The sequence below is a fragment of the Sphaerodactylus townsendi genome, linkage group LG08 (genome assembly GCF_021028975.2).
Source record: "Sphaerodactylus townsendi isolate TG3544 linkage group LG08, MPM_Stown_v2.3, whole genome shotgun sequence".
Lineage (NCBI taxonomy): Eukaryota > Metazoa > Chordata > Lepidosauria > Squamata > Sphaerodactylidae > Sphaerodactylus > Sphaerodactylus townsendi.
Window position 1 is genome coordinate 82,024,811 of NC_059432.1, and position 15,937 is coordinate 82,040,747.

Consider the following 15,937-nt stretch of genomic DNA (forward strand, 5'->3'; position numbering starts at 1 on the left):
AAGATCAAATAAAGCGATCAATCTCAATATGCAGCTCCTAAATTGCTGGGTCATCACAGAACATCCTTCATTATGGTTCCATATATTTCACCCAAGTGCTCTTCCAAATGGAATTCCTGTAAGCTTACAGAGGAAATCAGAGAGCTAGTGTGGTATAGTGGTTAACATGTCAGAATGTCAGGGGTTGCTATATAGGTGAATGAGATAAATTCCCAGAACCCTGCAACTGCTTAAAATAACAAATTGATTGCTGCTTCTACAAAGATATATCTAACCAGCCTGCTATATGTATCCACTGCCATCTGTGCATTCAGATCCTCTGAAGATGCCAGCTACAGATGCAGGCGAAACGTCAGGAGAGAATGCTGCTAGAAGTTGGCCAAACAGCCTGGAAACCACACAGCACCTCTGGGCATTCTTTCCTTGATCTTTACAGTTTCACATGCTTGTACACAACTAGGCTCCCCCAATCCTCCTGACCCATGGGAATTATGTTACATATATTATCTTGTAGGGCAGGAAGCCAGGTGGCTTTCTCTTGCTATGTGCCGCCAGTCTTGGGGCACCTTAGCTACAAGGGCTGTTTTTCACAAACTCTTGGGAAACTGGGAGGGGGGCTTTCTACGAGGAATAAAGGGGACTGTGAATGCCAGCTTCATCAGAACTGGCTTTACCAGTGTGGTGCTTCAATGCCTATTCAATCAATGCTACCAATCAATACTTCAGAGTCTATTTATTGCCTTAACGTTCCAAGACCTAACACAGACTAACATCTGGGAAACATGTTTAAATCCCCACTCTGCAATGGAAACTTAATGGGTGAGCTTGGGCCAGTCATATTCTCTCACCTTGGACTCAGGCAGGTTAGGAGGGAAGATCCCCCAAGGAATACCAGGCATGTGACATGAAGGCAGGCAATGGCAAACTACCTCTGAATATTCCTTGCCTTGAAACCCCAACCAGGGGTCGCCGTAAGAGAGCTGTAGCTTGACAGCAATAAAAAATGTGAAGAAATTGGCAGTTCAGTTACTTTGGTCAGCAAAATTTATGAAGGATCATTTGACACATATCTGAAGACTCACTGAAATTACTAGCAATTCTTCCTCACTCAGTATGTAAGATTGCCAAATGAGATGTTTTCAATCATTTTGAAATCATACTAGAAAATCTTAGGTACATTTTCAGAGATCCCTAATGCATGGAAAACAATATACCTATTTTTCCAGAAATTCCCTGAATTATGGAAATGTGTATCCAGAAATTAAAAAAATATTTCTCCCCACTGTCTGTACTGGGCAGTCACTGTGAGTCTGAAACGCTGAGTGTGTTCTTTCAGTGTACCTATGGAACTTTAAAAATATTTCCTAGCAGCTACAGCACCAGACACTGGAGGAAAATATATGCACAGTTAAATATAAGTCCGGTAGCACTTTACAGACCAACTCTTGTTGGTCTCTAAGGTGCTACTGGACTAAAATGTAACTGTTCCACTGCAGACCAACACAACCAGACTCTAAAACTATGGGGAAAGAAAATTTGTTGAGAGGAGGACCATTCCCATGCCATTCAAATCACTGCTACAAATCTACATGAATAGCCAGAGGTCATATCCCAAATAGGAAAGAGATGAAGAAAATCAGACCAAGAAGAGAGAGGGAGACTGACTTTTTCTTGCATCTGCTGGAAGACAGGCAGTGAGGAACACAGGGTAAAAGGTTCTCTGACTCCAAATTCCTTCATATACTAACCTAGATTTCAGGGAGGATGCTTCCAGCTTAGCTTTATTGTTGATATTTTTGTGGCCTGTATGCAGATTTTTAAAGACGTGGAAGTGCAGTCAGTCTGTCATTTACCCTCCTCCCTACATGTAATCTGAAATGGTATAGCCCCAAATAATTTTACCATCTCATGTCTTGTTTGTGATAACCAGGTCTCAGTCTGTGGGCTATTTTCTCTCCTAAGTGAACAGCAGTAGATGCTTCAGCAGACTGTTTCATTCCATATAGACTTGTGGCTCTCATGAAGTCCTCTTCAGTAAACACTACTACCTCCATCAGCATCAATCACACAAGGTCTATCCAAGAGGCAGCTAAGGCACACAAGGGAAGAACTCTGTGCTAAAGTTACATTAGAAAAGGTTAGAGTCCTTTGCTGTGCCTCAGTATGCATAGGAGTGAGTCAGTATTTGAAGTCAACTGGCTCTTTACAGTATATGCTCAGCTAGAAAATATGGCCTCAATAAAGATTTAGTTGCTATCCATGGATATAGTTCAAAGAACCTTAATTAGAAAAACCCATAACTTTAATACCCAGCTTCTGACTGCTCGCTCAAAAACACAGGCAACGAAGCAAAATTAGAAGGAAAAATGTCTTCCCCCTTGTTCCTCCCTACCCAAAATTTATAATTGCAACCTAACAAATAGAAATGAGAAAATATATTTTTTATAAATTGAATGCATACTAACTGGTTCTTAAGAAATAGCCTCATGAATATTTCAAAACACATGAGAAGAAATCTACAGAAATATGATATGCCTGATTCACTTTGTGCAAATGGGTAGTAAAAGGTCAAATGATCTTAGCGACTCTCGTGTTTCCTGAGGAACCAGACATGAATACCACTCAAAAAGTTCAACAGAACTTGTGGCTACCTACAATGTCTCCAAATCAAACAATCTAAGCATACCAGTGGCTACCTACTATGTCTCCAAACCAAACAGTCTACATGTACCAATTTATACTCCTGTGTCCTGTGTCATCATATTATTAACTAAAAGATATCTTTGGAGTATGTTTATTATTGACATGTCGTTTTTAATGTTCAGAGATCAGAGGATGCCACAAAATACTGAAAATCTCTGAAAACACAACAGAACTGGGAAGCTCAGAAATTAATTCTTTTGCGAGCCTTGATATTGTACGTCGCACAAATAAAACATACTCCATTTGCTGCCATTCTGCCATCTGCTGCCTACATCAGTCTCACTGATGGCTTTCCCTCCCTATCTCATCATGCCCGCCATGTCTCCTAGCCACCAGCATGGCTCTTTGCTGACTTCTGGGGGGGGGAAATGGTAGGAGCTATACTGCTATAGTGGAAAATGGTCAATCACATGACAGCGTGTTCACTCACTCTGCAAAACACTTAATTTGGGAGGCAAGGCAGAATTAAATGTCTACGAGAAAGCAGCCTCAATTGCTGACTTTCTGTTAATCTGACATATTTATAGAGATGCCACTGAAACTTGTATCCTCTGGGTTAGAATACAACATAGTGCTCATCTGCATTTTCAGGTGAGCACTATGGGAGCACTGAGCCTTTCTTTGGCTCAGATTTGTTTATTTATTAAAACATTTATACCTCGCTTTTCCTCATGGTTCAATAAGGCATAAAATAATAGTTTTAAAACATTCCAGTGAAATAAAATAACAAACCCTAAATCTGGGGTGCTGTGTGGTTTCCGGGCTGTATGGCCGTGTTCCAGCAGCATTCTCTCCTGACGTTTCGCCTGCATTTGTGGCTGGCATCTTCTGAGGATCTGATAGTTGGAAAGGAAAGCACAGGTATATATACTCTACTTGCTTTCCTTTCCTTTCCAACTATCGAATCCTCTAACTCTTCTCAACACGAACTGGCGAAACAATTCTAGCCCAGCTGAAGAATGCTGCTACTTCTGCAAACTGAGGTAGGGAACCTGCTTGGCTCTCAGATGTTCCAGGAACTCTGAATTCCCCATCCCAGCCTACCAGCATGGCCCAATTGGCCATGCTGACAAAGGCTGATGAGAATTGTAGTTCCTGTTTATCTGGAGAAACGCAGGATTCTATTGGCCTCTGCTAGAATTTAGCCATACAGCCCTGACTCTACACAGCACACCAATGATTCAACCTTGAGCCTTCGACAAACCCTAAATCCTTCCTCTCCCTTTACACTCTGGGGTGAGAGGGAGCATGGCACCCTATGACACTGCATACATATTTACTCAAAAGCACCATGATTGGTGTAACTTGACTGAGAGAGGAGACTCCCAAGGGAATGCGGCAATCAGAAAGAACTTTAGAAGGATGATGCTGAAGGAAGCCATGGTGGGAGTGGCCTGGCAGAGCAGGATTTAGAGGACCCTCTGTTGTTGAGGAAAGCACCTATAATGGAATTAACTGTTTAGGTTTGAATGAGATTCATATGCCATAACTTCTATCATGGAATGTAAGCGGAAAAAACTCACATAAAAGGTGATTAAAAGTCTACTGGAGGTCTGAAAGGGGAAATTTAGCATTTCCTTATTAGACACTATTACCATTTATTCCTAAAATAAAAATGATCCCCATGGTAATACAAGAAGAAAAACAATTAGGTGAGAGGAAGTCAAAGCTAATGCACAAGATCAACTATTTCACATTTGGGAAGAAATATACTGAATTCACTAGAATTATTCTAAATTACTGCACTTCTTGAAAAAAGTTATCTAACAAAGCAGATGAATATTAAAGAAAATGAAAAAGCCTTTGGGGAATTAGTTATTGTTTGCAACTGAAACTTCAGATTTTGACTTTATATCAACCTTAGACAAATCCAACTCTCTGTCACTCATATTACCAGAATCCATTTCAATATAAACAAATCCATCTGTGCTGCTTTTCATCACTCTACTGCAGTAATGACCTGAGAACAAAGTATCATGAATCTAAACAACAAAAGAAGAGGATAAGAAGCATTTTGATCTACAGCAAAGATCACAAAACCAAGTTCTTCCATATCTTTCAAAATCAGAAAGGGAAAGTAAATAATGGTGCTCAGGAAACAGACCTTTACACTTACAATGCAATACTGAGGGAAGTAGTTGCAGCATGCCAGGAAGCATTCCTTTTAAGAGGCTTGCTGTGTTGTGGCCAGCAAGCTAAAAGAGACACTCTCTTGACCTCAGTGAAATTCCCCTATGGAGCACAATGGGCTGTACCTACTGTTTTGCCAGCATGTGTTTGCATCAGCAAATGGGGGTGTTCTCACAGTTGAAAGAGCTCAGGATGCTGACTAAAGCTGGCTCTACCCCAGGAATGCCCCCTTTGGCGCTGGCACAGGCTCCTGCAGTAGAGTGCTGGCACTGGCACCCAAGCGTCACGTAGCTGAAGGCTCCCTCGCACCAACATATGTACCTCTGTGTCAGTGTGCTCCCTCAAGATTGCACTGACAGATACAAAGCAACAGACTTGTGCTTGTTCAGTCCACTACATGGAGGAGGTCACATACTGCAACCATAGGTACTGTACCATTTTCTACTATTATTATTTTAATCTATTGGACCAGTAAGGCACAGAACAATGAACATAATCACATCTCACTGTAAACTGGGATCAATAAACAATGTGAGGCGTTTGTCATTAAACCTCCTGTCTAAAACTTGTTCACGCATCTCAATAAGTCAATCGACCGACGATTTCTCCAAACTGGATTTTATGCTTATTTTTTTAACATTTCTGCATTTTTTTGCATATAAAAATGTACCACACACTTCTATTTAATGTAGCAATTATTTTTATAGATGTCACCCCCTTTTCCTTTGAGCCCAGCTATATCCAGAAAAAGACATGGGGACTGGGAAAAATGCACATGTTTACGAAAAACATGTCCTGAAACATAGATACAGTTTACTCCCTGAATTTAAAGAGATTTAGCATTTGACTCTTCCCTAAAAATAATATCTGTTTCAATTAATCCAAAGAATCAGATCTATGCCTATGCCTTCATTTCACAAAAGAAAGAATGGTACATGAATATGGATAGCAAAGGAAAAACACTTTTACACAATGGCTCATTGGGACTCAAAGAATCTTTATTACAGAATTGGCGTGGTGTGGTGTGACAAAACACAGCTACATTATGCAGTACCCTCAGAAACCACTAAACCTGGAGATGGAAGTTCTTATCAGATTGGAAATGCAAGCAAGCTGTAAGCAACTGTTTGCCACAAACAACAGATAACAAAAACCACACTCTTACATGATGTCTGACCTGAAAATGTGAGACCAAAAGACAGAGGAAAATGGAAGAGACTGCAGTATATTAAATAATCAAAATCCAATCCACTGATGCCAGATGACATAGTGAACCCAACTAGTGTCAGTTAGAATTTAACCTGCACAGTTAGATATATTAATTCCATATGGCAGATAATCATTTTCTCTACTGAAAAAACACACACAATCTCTATGCAACCCAAAGCAAATAGTATTAGCTTTGCTAAGGGTCTAACCTGAAAGTTCTGCTCTTTACAGCCTCCCTTTGATTGCTTTTGTGAAGAATGGTAATTCTGAAGTCACCTACGGAATGTCCTGGGAGAATTAAATTTTATTCCTACAGTTGGTTTCTGGAGCCTGCTTCAGCACACATGTGTATCAGTTTTATAAGGACGTTCTAGCTTTCAAAAGTTCACCCAAGAACATGTTTATTAGACTTTCATGTGTTTTTGTACAAAAATGTTGCCACTACAGTTGTCCGTTCCACATCGTGACTTTCCCTATCATGGTTTTGGTATATTGCAGGTCAACATAAGAAATTAAATGGGAATTTTTGGGGAGTTTTGCAGAAGCTACATATGACACAGAAAGAATTTAGAAACTCAGAAATGCATAAAAATATATGCATACTATTGTATAATATCAACATATTTTATCTTTTAATATCATAAATATAGACAATTCTCAAAGTTAAAATAAAATAAAAAGAACAAAAATCAGACTTTTTCTCTGGTGCAAAGGGAAGGCCAAATTTTTAATGCTGATTTCCAGATGGGGGAGCACGCCCCTAATCCCAACTATGTGGAAGGGGTACTGATGACACCATCTAGTGTTCTGAGAGCTGTCTTACATTCCATAAGGACTGGCCAAAACTTCCACGAAGAACAGTGGATCACAAATATTGCATGTCATTACAATGGCAATGAAAGAAGAATTAAATCAAGCCCCAGATGGCAAGCATTTCTGTGTCAATAGCTGCTTGCAAGCTCTATATTGCCAAAAATTGCTGCCATATTTGTCTTTAATTTAAAGCAGCAATAAGCACCATTTATGCATTTGACAATATCTCTCAGCAATGAAATAACACTTTCATAAAGCAGCCCAACAGATATTGCATCCATCTACTCATATCTGAATGTATTTATGTTGTTTATTGAATTCTTTTACATATGCTTTATTTTAACATTTGTTTAATGTTGAAATGTTGAAATGTTTTGATGTTCACTGCCTTCTGGGCCCTATTTGGGTGGAAAGCTGGCACAGAAACATTTTAAATAAATAAATTATGTGATCCTCCCACCCTTAGAAAGGTCACCAGATCTGGCCACACTGTATAATTAGCTCCAGCTGTTAAGTAGTAAAATTGTTTCTGTCCCCCTTTCTGGAACAGTATTTTCATAATCTGGATCAAAGAATTGGAAGGAAGAAGCTGGCATATCCCTCTTCTTGAAGAAAATATCTAATTATTGCAATGTAAATGGAAGGGGTTCGATACTGATTTCCAGATTTTCCCCCAATATACCAGTAATAGTAACTATGCATGAGAAGTGTTACTTTGGGGGAGGGAAAATTATTTGCACAATTTGGTGCAAATGGTGTAGAGAGAAAATAATTAAAGAAAAATTATTAAAGAATTCATGTCCCTCTGTACTATTTGTTTCCTTGCCCTTGTTTTGCGTTGGCGCGGTCCCCCTTATTTTCTTCAGGGAAAAACCTTGCCATAAATTAAATTCAGGAAAAATGGTTTGCCACGTTTTTCAGATTTCAGATAAAATATAGATCATTGTTTGCTATCCTGAAGACTTAGCAAAAAGCAGCATTAAAATTTTTAAAACTTTTATTAACATTTTATGTTTTTTTCTTTTTTTCAAGAAACACATTTATATTCAGATTTGTGCATTTGTTTGCTTCACAAGCAGAAAATTGGCATCTTCTTTTTGGAAAGCGCTTGAGGTAGCTCAAGCAGTCTCTGAGTTTCAAGCTGTCATTATCATGAGAAGAAAATGAGCAACTAGACAAAATGAGGTCTTCTTTTCTAATAAAGTAATGAATCATGTACATTCATGGCTCCAGTCTCGCTGCAAGCATACAACCCTCTTTAGAGAACAGAAGTTGTACAACTCATTTTTAAAGGAACAAAATGAGGGATTAAATCTTGCCTTCTCCCACCAAATAACTGATAGAAGTAATTACTGCTTGAGATGAGGGAACATCTCCAGAACCTGGAACAAAGATAGCAACTATGGAAAGCACCACTTTTCCATATACATGGCTCCCAGCTGGATCAGAGTGTGCAAGTCCAGCTATAAATAACATTCAGTGTTAGCTATAAGTAATGTTTAAAGTAAAGAACCAGTTCATTGTCACTGTATATGTTAAAATTGTAGTTATATTTCTATTCCTTTTTTGCTATCAAGTCACATCTGACTTATGGCAGCTGCTGGTGGGATTTTCAAGAAGAGACATTCAAAGGTGGTTTGCCACTGCTTGCCTCTGTATATCACACCCTTGGTATTCCTTGGTTGTGTCCCATCCAAATACTTGCCGAGGTCAACCCTGCTTAGTTACTGAGATCTAAAGAGATAAGGCTATTCTAGCAACTTTAAATTATGTTTATAACAATGTATGGCCATTCATGCTTAATCATCATTGACTGTATATTTTTTAAAAAGTTACACGTGATTTAGTTTTCTGTAAATACAATTAAAATATAACTACAACCACCAGATTAAACTTTTACTCCCATGAGCAATCAAAAAACAAATTCAGGGAATAACTATTTCTATTAAAATAAGCTATTTTAACATTTTTCATGTCTCTAATTTTATACAATGAAAGATATTTGGTGCATCACCCTCAAGTTCATACCCTAAAAGCTTTACTGTTTTACTATAACTATATGGAAAATAATTTCTATGTCAAGTGTTCGTTCTAAAATATTTGATTAAATTGAATGTGTCAGTATAATGTAAATGGAATGTCATTACAATATATTCAGAACTGTCAGAATGCATATGCCAGACAACAAAATTGAAGTAATTTTAATCAGTATATTTCTATAATCCAAAAGGATTTGCAAAAATGTGGAGGACTGAACATACCTGGGATGCAAAGGCATTTGTAACTTGTTCCAACACTACGGCAAATGCCATGTGCACAAGGATTCAGAGCACAGAAATCAGTCAGCTGGGCACAAGTACGTCCAGTAAATCCTGGACTACAACTGCAAGAATATGAAGCCCGGTCGGCGTAACAGGTCCCATTGTTTTGGCAAGGAGATGAAGCACAGGGATCAACTTTCTCTTCACAAAATGATCCTGAGTACCCTGAAAAGAAAAAGTGAATGGAACTTACTTGCCTGTTACCAAAATTTTTAACACAGGATAGATTTTTAGAAGCAGGGTTAAGTGTCTGGAATTACCCCAGACACTTTGCTGACATGCATTCAAAGATCCCAAAAGAAGATGTTACCATATTCTCTGCAGCTTAGTATAGAGTTTTACCACTACATGATCAGTAAATGCCAGGAGTTTTTTGAGGGAATGCCCAGGGAGGGTGAAGTTTTGGAAGAGTGTGATGTCATTTATGGGTGATACTCCTACAGTGTCACTATGTGGAAATCGTTTTTTCTCTCACGACTCAGTTCCGTAAGGGAGGGAAATAGGGTTGGCAACCCTGAACCTGGCAATTCCAGAAGATTTTGGGACCAGAAGCCAGGGGAGGAAGCACACTGGATTGCCATGACATTGCTCTCCCATTTCTTCCCATTGCTCCATTTATGGAAGGTGGGACCAGGAGTTTGTAATTCTTGAGAAAAGCCTTAAGTCATTATGCTTTTGAACCAAAGGTTTTGTTGCCTTCTGGAAGGACACAGCTTGCTGCAGCTAGATATGGTTTATTCCTGGCTGCCTATGAAACTCTTTTAATATAAAGTAGCAAGTTTCTACGTATTCATCTTTTCCTTCCAATCCTCTAAGGCAGTGGTTCTCAACCTGTGGGTCGGGACCCCTTTGGGGGTTGGACGACCCTTTCACAGGGGTCACCTAAGACTCTCTGCATCAGTGTTCTCCATCTGTAAAATGGATAAATGTTAGGGTTAGGGGTCACCACAACATGAGGAACTGTATTAAAGGGTCGCGGCATTAGGAAGGTTGAGAACCACTGCTTTAAGGTGTGGGGAGATGCGTTTCTGTCACTCATAGAGAATCAGTATGGGAAAAAACCCATAAAATATCCCAGTCACAATACCAGTGGGGATGAGGAAGGGCTACTTATTCATTCGCAAATCTGCAGGCGGGAAAGGTTTGAAGGCCATCACTTGAAATGGGGGTTTCCCTGCCAGCTGATTTGCTACAGGCATTTTAAGAAGAAAGGACAGGATATTTCTTCATTGTGTACCTATGTATCAATGAGGAGGAGGAGTTTGGATTTATACCCCGCTATTCTCAACTGTAAGGAGTCTCAAAGCAGCTTACAAACTCCTTTCCCCTCCTCTCCCAACAGCAGTGACCTTGTGAGGTAGGTGGGGCTGAGACAGTTCTGAGAGAACTGTGACTAACCCAAGATCACCCAGCTTCATGTGGAGGAATGGGGAAACAAACCTTGTTCAGCAGATTAGAGTCTGCCACTCTGCTCCAGCCCTTCTGGGGCAGTTTTTGAGTTCTCCCATCTGCTAATTACTTATAAATGATCTATTCACAACATTTGTGGCCCCTTCTATCCTCAGCAGGGTTCAAGGTAGCACACTTTGGTTCTCCCTCTTTATTTTCTTCCCACAACAACATTGTGAGGGAGATTAAATTGACAGACAATGACAAAGCCCAAAGTTACCCAGTAAGATGCATAGCAAACTAGGGATTTGAATTGGGTCTTCGCAGTCCCAGCATTCTACCACACTGACTTCCCTACTTAGTTATCAAAAACCAAATGTATACTTACTGTGAGTACAACTGAATACCCACATATTGTAACCAAATAATTTTTCAACAGGAAAGACAAAAGTTATTATCTTATTTCTTGTCCTGGGAGTGGGGGGAAACAGACTTATAAACAAAAGGTTGTTTCGTTAGATATAAACTTGGGTAGCTCTGCTCCTACACCATTATGAATAAGAGGGTGCTTTCTATGTTGAATATATGCAAATTGTGGACTCAAATATAATTACATGATTAAGCTCAAAGTCTACAATTAAAGCAACTCTGATTGTATATGCAAATGAGAATTACCAGTAAAACAGGTTATTAAACAACAAGCATAGTAATATAAAGAAATGGAAAATAAACACAGGAAGACACCCTCCTCATTGTGAACAAGAAAATACTGGAAAAAATTGTTTCTCAGCTTTACATGATATCTGCATTTTTTTCCAGCAATGAAACAGGACCAAAAAAGCCTTGGAGACAGAATTATTATTGGCAGTACGAACCGTGATGCTGACCAAGATTTAATGAGAATGTGAAAATTTACTAAAGGGAGCAAATAAACAGAAACCAGCGAAAGAAATATCACACATAAAATATGGTTCAAAAAGACAAAGAAATGTTTTTGTTCACAGCATTTTGCCACCAGGTTTCTGAGGTCAGTAAACTTAACTAATATCCTTACATCTTGTGGTGAAAAACAGACTCTGAGAATAAAGTAAATTTAGGGAACATTCTACAAATAAAGTGAGCAATATAATGAGGATACATTTTGGATTGAGAAGGATTTTAATGGCTTGGCTTGGCAATGGCCATTAAAACAACAGACTGAAAATATTCTGAGGATGTACAGGATTGCTTTATTATGCAGTTGGTAAGCTGGCTGATGATTGCATTAGATTTAGACCTATAAACAAAAAGCCAAATGTGATAACGAAGTTAGCTTGTAGGATTAGTCATAATAAAATCATTTGACACGGAATGGACAGCTAGGCATATTAAGTAAGCAAACAAGAGAAGCAGTTCTCATTATCCATGCCATACAAAATATAATAAAAAGAACTTTATTACTTGGAGCATGAGCCACATCTAAATTTACTGCATCTATTCATTTTTGTAAATTTCCCAGCTACCCTTTTCATTGACAGAATATCAAGGTGGCTTACAGTAGTTTCTGGAGAGAAACTGACACCAACTTAGAGCACTTTAACCAAAAGAAGCTTTAATAAATAAGAATAACTCTACAAGCATCATTTATTCCTGATCGTACTTGCATTCTCCCCTTCCTCCCAAAATAGTATATGTGGAGTTAACCCATTTAATGTAAGTATTTGAACACAGGTCTCTGTGGTCAATGACCAAATATCATAGCACATAACAGAAAATAATTATCACACATGACAAAAATAATATTTAGATAAAAATAAAATAATTAAATAAATATTAAAATAGCTTGTATGCCATTAAAGGTTGAATTGAATATTAAAATAGCTATAGGTTTAACCACAGTAAATATATTAGCTAATAAAAATGTGCATCATCTCATCTTTTCTTCATTTTAACACTTATTGGTCATGCAGGGATTCTTTCTGTGCTGAACAACATATACAACAGGCAAGAAGGTGAACAAAATGAGTGATTGTAGGTGTGCCAATTCATAGGTCAGCTGTAAGACTAGGAAACAGAGGGGGAGCATCTCATAGATGCCAACTAGCATCTAAAAGAGATATTACCCATTCCATAGACTAAAGATGTAAGGGTGGTATAGATGGTCCCACACAATCTATATCCTCTCACTCAAGTTACACATGATAGCCAACCCACAGATAACCACAATCTGAAATCTTACCAATCTTACCAGTCTCTTACAAAATCATACAGAAAGCCAATCATCGGCAGCATCCAGCCTTACAATCAGGCAATTTGTACCAATTGGAAATATAAGGATTCAGGGAAAGGTTGACAAGAAAAGTCATCCCACTATGTGACTGGACATGGTACACAACTGGGATCAAGTATTTTGATATAATCTGTGATGAAGTTAACATTGGTGGCCACATGTTAAATGATAACCTATAGTAATCCATATGAAAATGATAGCACTGCACTAACTGTAAAAGGAGCAAATTAGGCAAACTATGAGGCATACATGCTTAAAGAACTAGCTTGACAATAAGTTGACAATAAATATAATTAATTTAATTATAAATAGGGAAAACCATTTCTAAAAGGATCTAATCCAATTACTTAAGAGACTTTTACATTCCACTGTTCTGAGACACAGTATTGTTAATTTGCTTTTAAACTGTCTTATTCACTTTACATAACAGTTTACATCATTTGTTACAGTATTACATCTGTTAAAATGTACTAGTTCATTTTCAAAGCGTCAATACTTCCTGAAATCTTGAAGGTCAAATACAACTCAGAGGTCAAACACAAAGAACTATACAAATCTAACATGAAATTTGAAGTGAAATGAATGGAGTTCCTTTTCTTAATATATTCTGGAGTTGAAACATGACATCCCACAGGAATTGCTGACATCTTTAAGTATGAGTAGCCAAGTCTGAAACATCTTGTGGAATTATTGTTATCATTATCTTACCAGTGGCCTCAAATGGTTTCTCAATCTTAATTGCTTAAGAGTCTTACTGTTCTTTCCTCCTGTCATGTCTAGGTTTGAACTATGCTCTAACAGTTCCTCATTAGTTTTTTTTAATTACTGCTTTTTAGCTCACATCTCATGCTACTGAGTAATAATAAGTTCCAAGGGCAATACTACAGGATTTGGATACCTGAAAGCACTTTCTTAGGACAGTGATTATCCTTTTCCAAACATATACCCACTCCATTTGTTACCTTTATTTTTGAGAACTTACGTTAGCTTTGTAGTCGTTTGTTTCCTTTACAAACTTACAAATGGAACTAACTTTTGTAAGTTTTCTAGGCTGTGTGGCCATGGTCTGGTAGTTTGTTCCTAAGCCAGTGTTGCGTAGTGGTTAAGAGCAGGGGGAGTCTAATCTGGAGAACCAGTTTGTGTGAACAAGATCTTGGGATATGGGAAAACAGTATGTGAAATATAAGCAGCCAATATGATACACCAACAAAAAAGACTCATGCGATCTTGGGGTGTTCCAACAGAGGCATAACATTTACATTGCAAGATGTCATAGCCCCACTATACACTGCATTGGTCAGGCCACACTTGGAGTACTGTATCAGTTCTGGAAGCCTCACTTCGAAAGGGATGTGGAGAAGTTGCAGAAGACAGCAGTGAGGATGATCGGAAGCCTGGCCATCAAGCCTTATGAGGAATGGCTGAAAGACTCAGGAATGTTTAGTCTGGAGAAGAGGAGGTTGAGGGGAAACATGATTGCTCTTTTTTAAAAATATCTGAAGGATTGTCATTTAGAGATGGGGGCTGTTCCTGCTGTCAGCAGATGATACATCTCACAAAAATGGGTTTAATTTATGGGCTGGACATTAGGATTCCTTTTTTTTTCAGTAAGGGTTGTTCCACGGCAGAATTGGCTAACTAGGGAGGAGGCAAGCTCCTCCATACTGGTAGCCTTTAAGAAGAAGTTAGACAAATATTGATCAGGGATGCTATATGCTGATCCTGCATTGAGCATGAGGTTGGACTAGATGGCCTGTATGGTTCCTTCCAACTCTATGAAGTCCAAAACAACTCAACTCTCTAAAGTTTAAAACAAAAATAATACCTCTCTTCAACCCCCTAGTGACAAAATGTGACCTCCTCTTTACTAACCATCCCACAAGAGGAAAGATATTGAGGAAAGACTAACTAATAGTAATAATAAATGTATCAGACTCATCTGGCAAGAAGTGCCATCCAAGCAGAATCTGCCTCGCTGGGGTCTAGCATAATCCAAGCATGACATTTTCCCCAAGCACAGCACACAGGCAGTGCAAAATAGCCAACACAGCAGACATCTACAGGTTAAAACTTCCCTTCTCTCCAAGGAAGACAGTATGATTGGCCAAGGTAACGCATATAATCGTTGGTTGCAGGGCTAAGACTGGTTGGAAGAATTGCTCTTTCCTTGGGAATGGCAAGAAACATTTTTAAAAGGGGGGGGGGCGATGGGCTTTGTTAAATTCTTGGTAATTAATTCATAGTAAAGAGATCCAGGAGTCATTCCAAGAAGTCTACCTGATATGATGCTGAGTAAATTAGAGGAGGAGGAAGAATAAGAAAAAAATTGTGCGGAAACTTGGGCAAACAGAGTTCAGAGAGAACTGTGTCTAGTCCAAGGTCACCCAGCAGACTTCAAGTGGAGGAGCGGGGAAACAAATCCGGTTCTTTAGATTAGTGTCCGCTGCTTTCAACCACTACACCATGCTCAGTAATATCAGAATATACACCCCTACTAACCACTATGCTTTGGTATTATGTTAAGAAATAGTCAAACTAGTAGTCAAACTATTGGAACAATTAATGACAAAAGATGTATACCACTGCACATTTCCATTGCACAGGTAACTGCCAGAATGTAAAGATCCTCAGCCTCAGACGTCTGCATGGATACCTCAACTGTTGTCAGTTTTTTTATGCATTTCCTGCCAATAGTAAAACTGAAATCACTATGCATGTGGTCCATAAACTTGTTGTGCTCCATTGCATGCACTGTGTGGTCATCTATTTGCCCAACTCAGCCCATGGAGATTATCCAAGGCCTGGATGCCCAAAGGGCCTATAGGCTGGTTAGTCAAATTCCAATGCTACCATTTAATTGGTATTGCTCCAAATACTTAAAATGTTCCATATACCTACTGCCCAAATATATATCCAGTTATCTTTTAAAAAAAGATTTGGATAGAATAGGATTTGGACAGAATTAGAAAACTAATTTAGGTTTGGCTAAGTCCCAGTGTCTGATCATCTCAGAGAATACCGTTACTATTTTTAAAATCCAATGGGTGGGAGGGGGGGGGGACCTTTTATGAAATTACTGAAAATACAAGATCCAAACTGCTGA

General features: G+C 38.7%; 1 protein-coding gene across 1 annotated transcript in view; it reads right to left on the reverse strand.

The window, feature by feature from the left end:
• Positions 1 to 15,937, reverse strand: part of DNER (delta/notch like EGF repeat containing) — a 181,273-nt gene that overhangs the window by 21,197 nt on the left and 144,139 nt on the right. Inside the window, exon 8 of the mRNA XM_048506096.1 lies at positions 9,117 to 9,341. Within this exon, the coding sequence (XP_048362053.1) occupies positions 9,117 to 9,341 (225 nt within the window). The remainder of the gene's footprint in view (positions 1 to 9,116; positions 9,342 to 15,937) is intronic.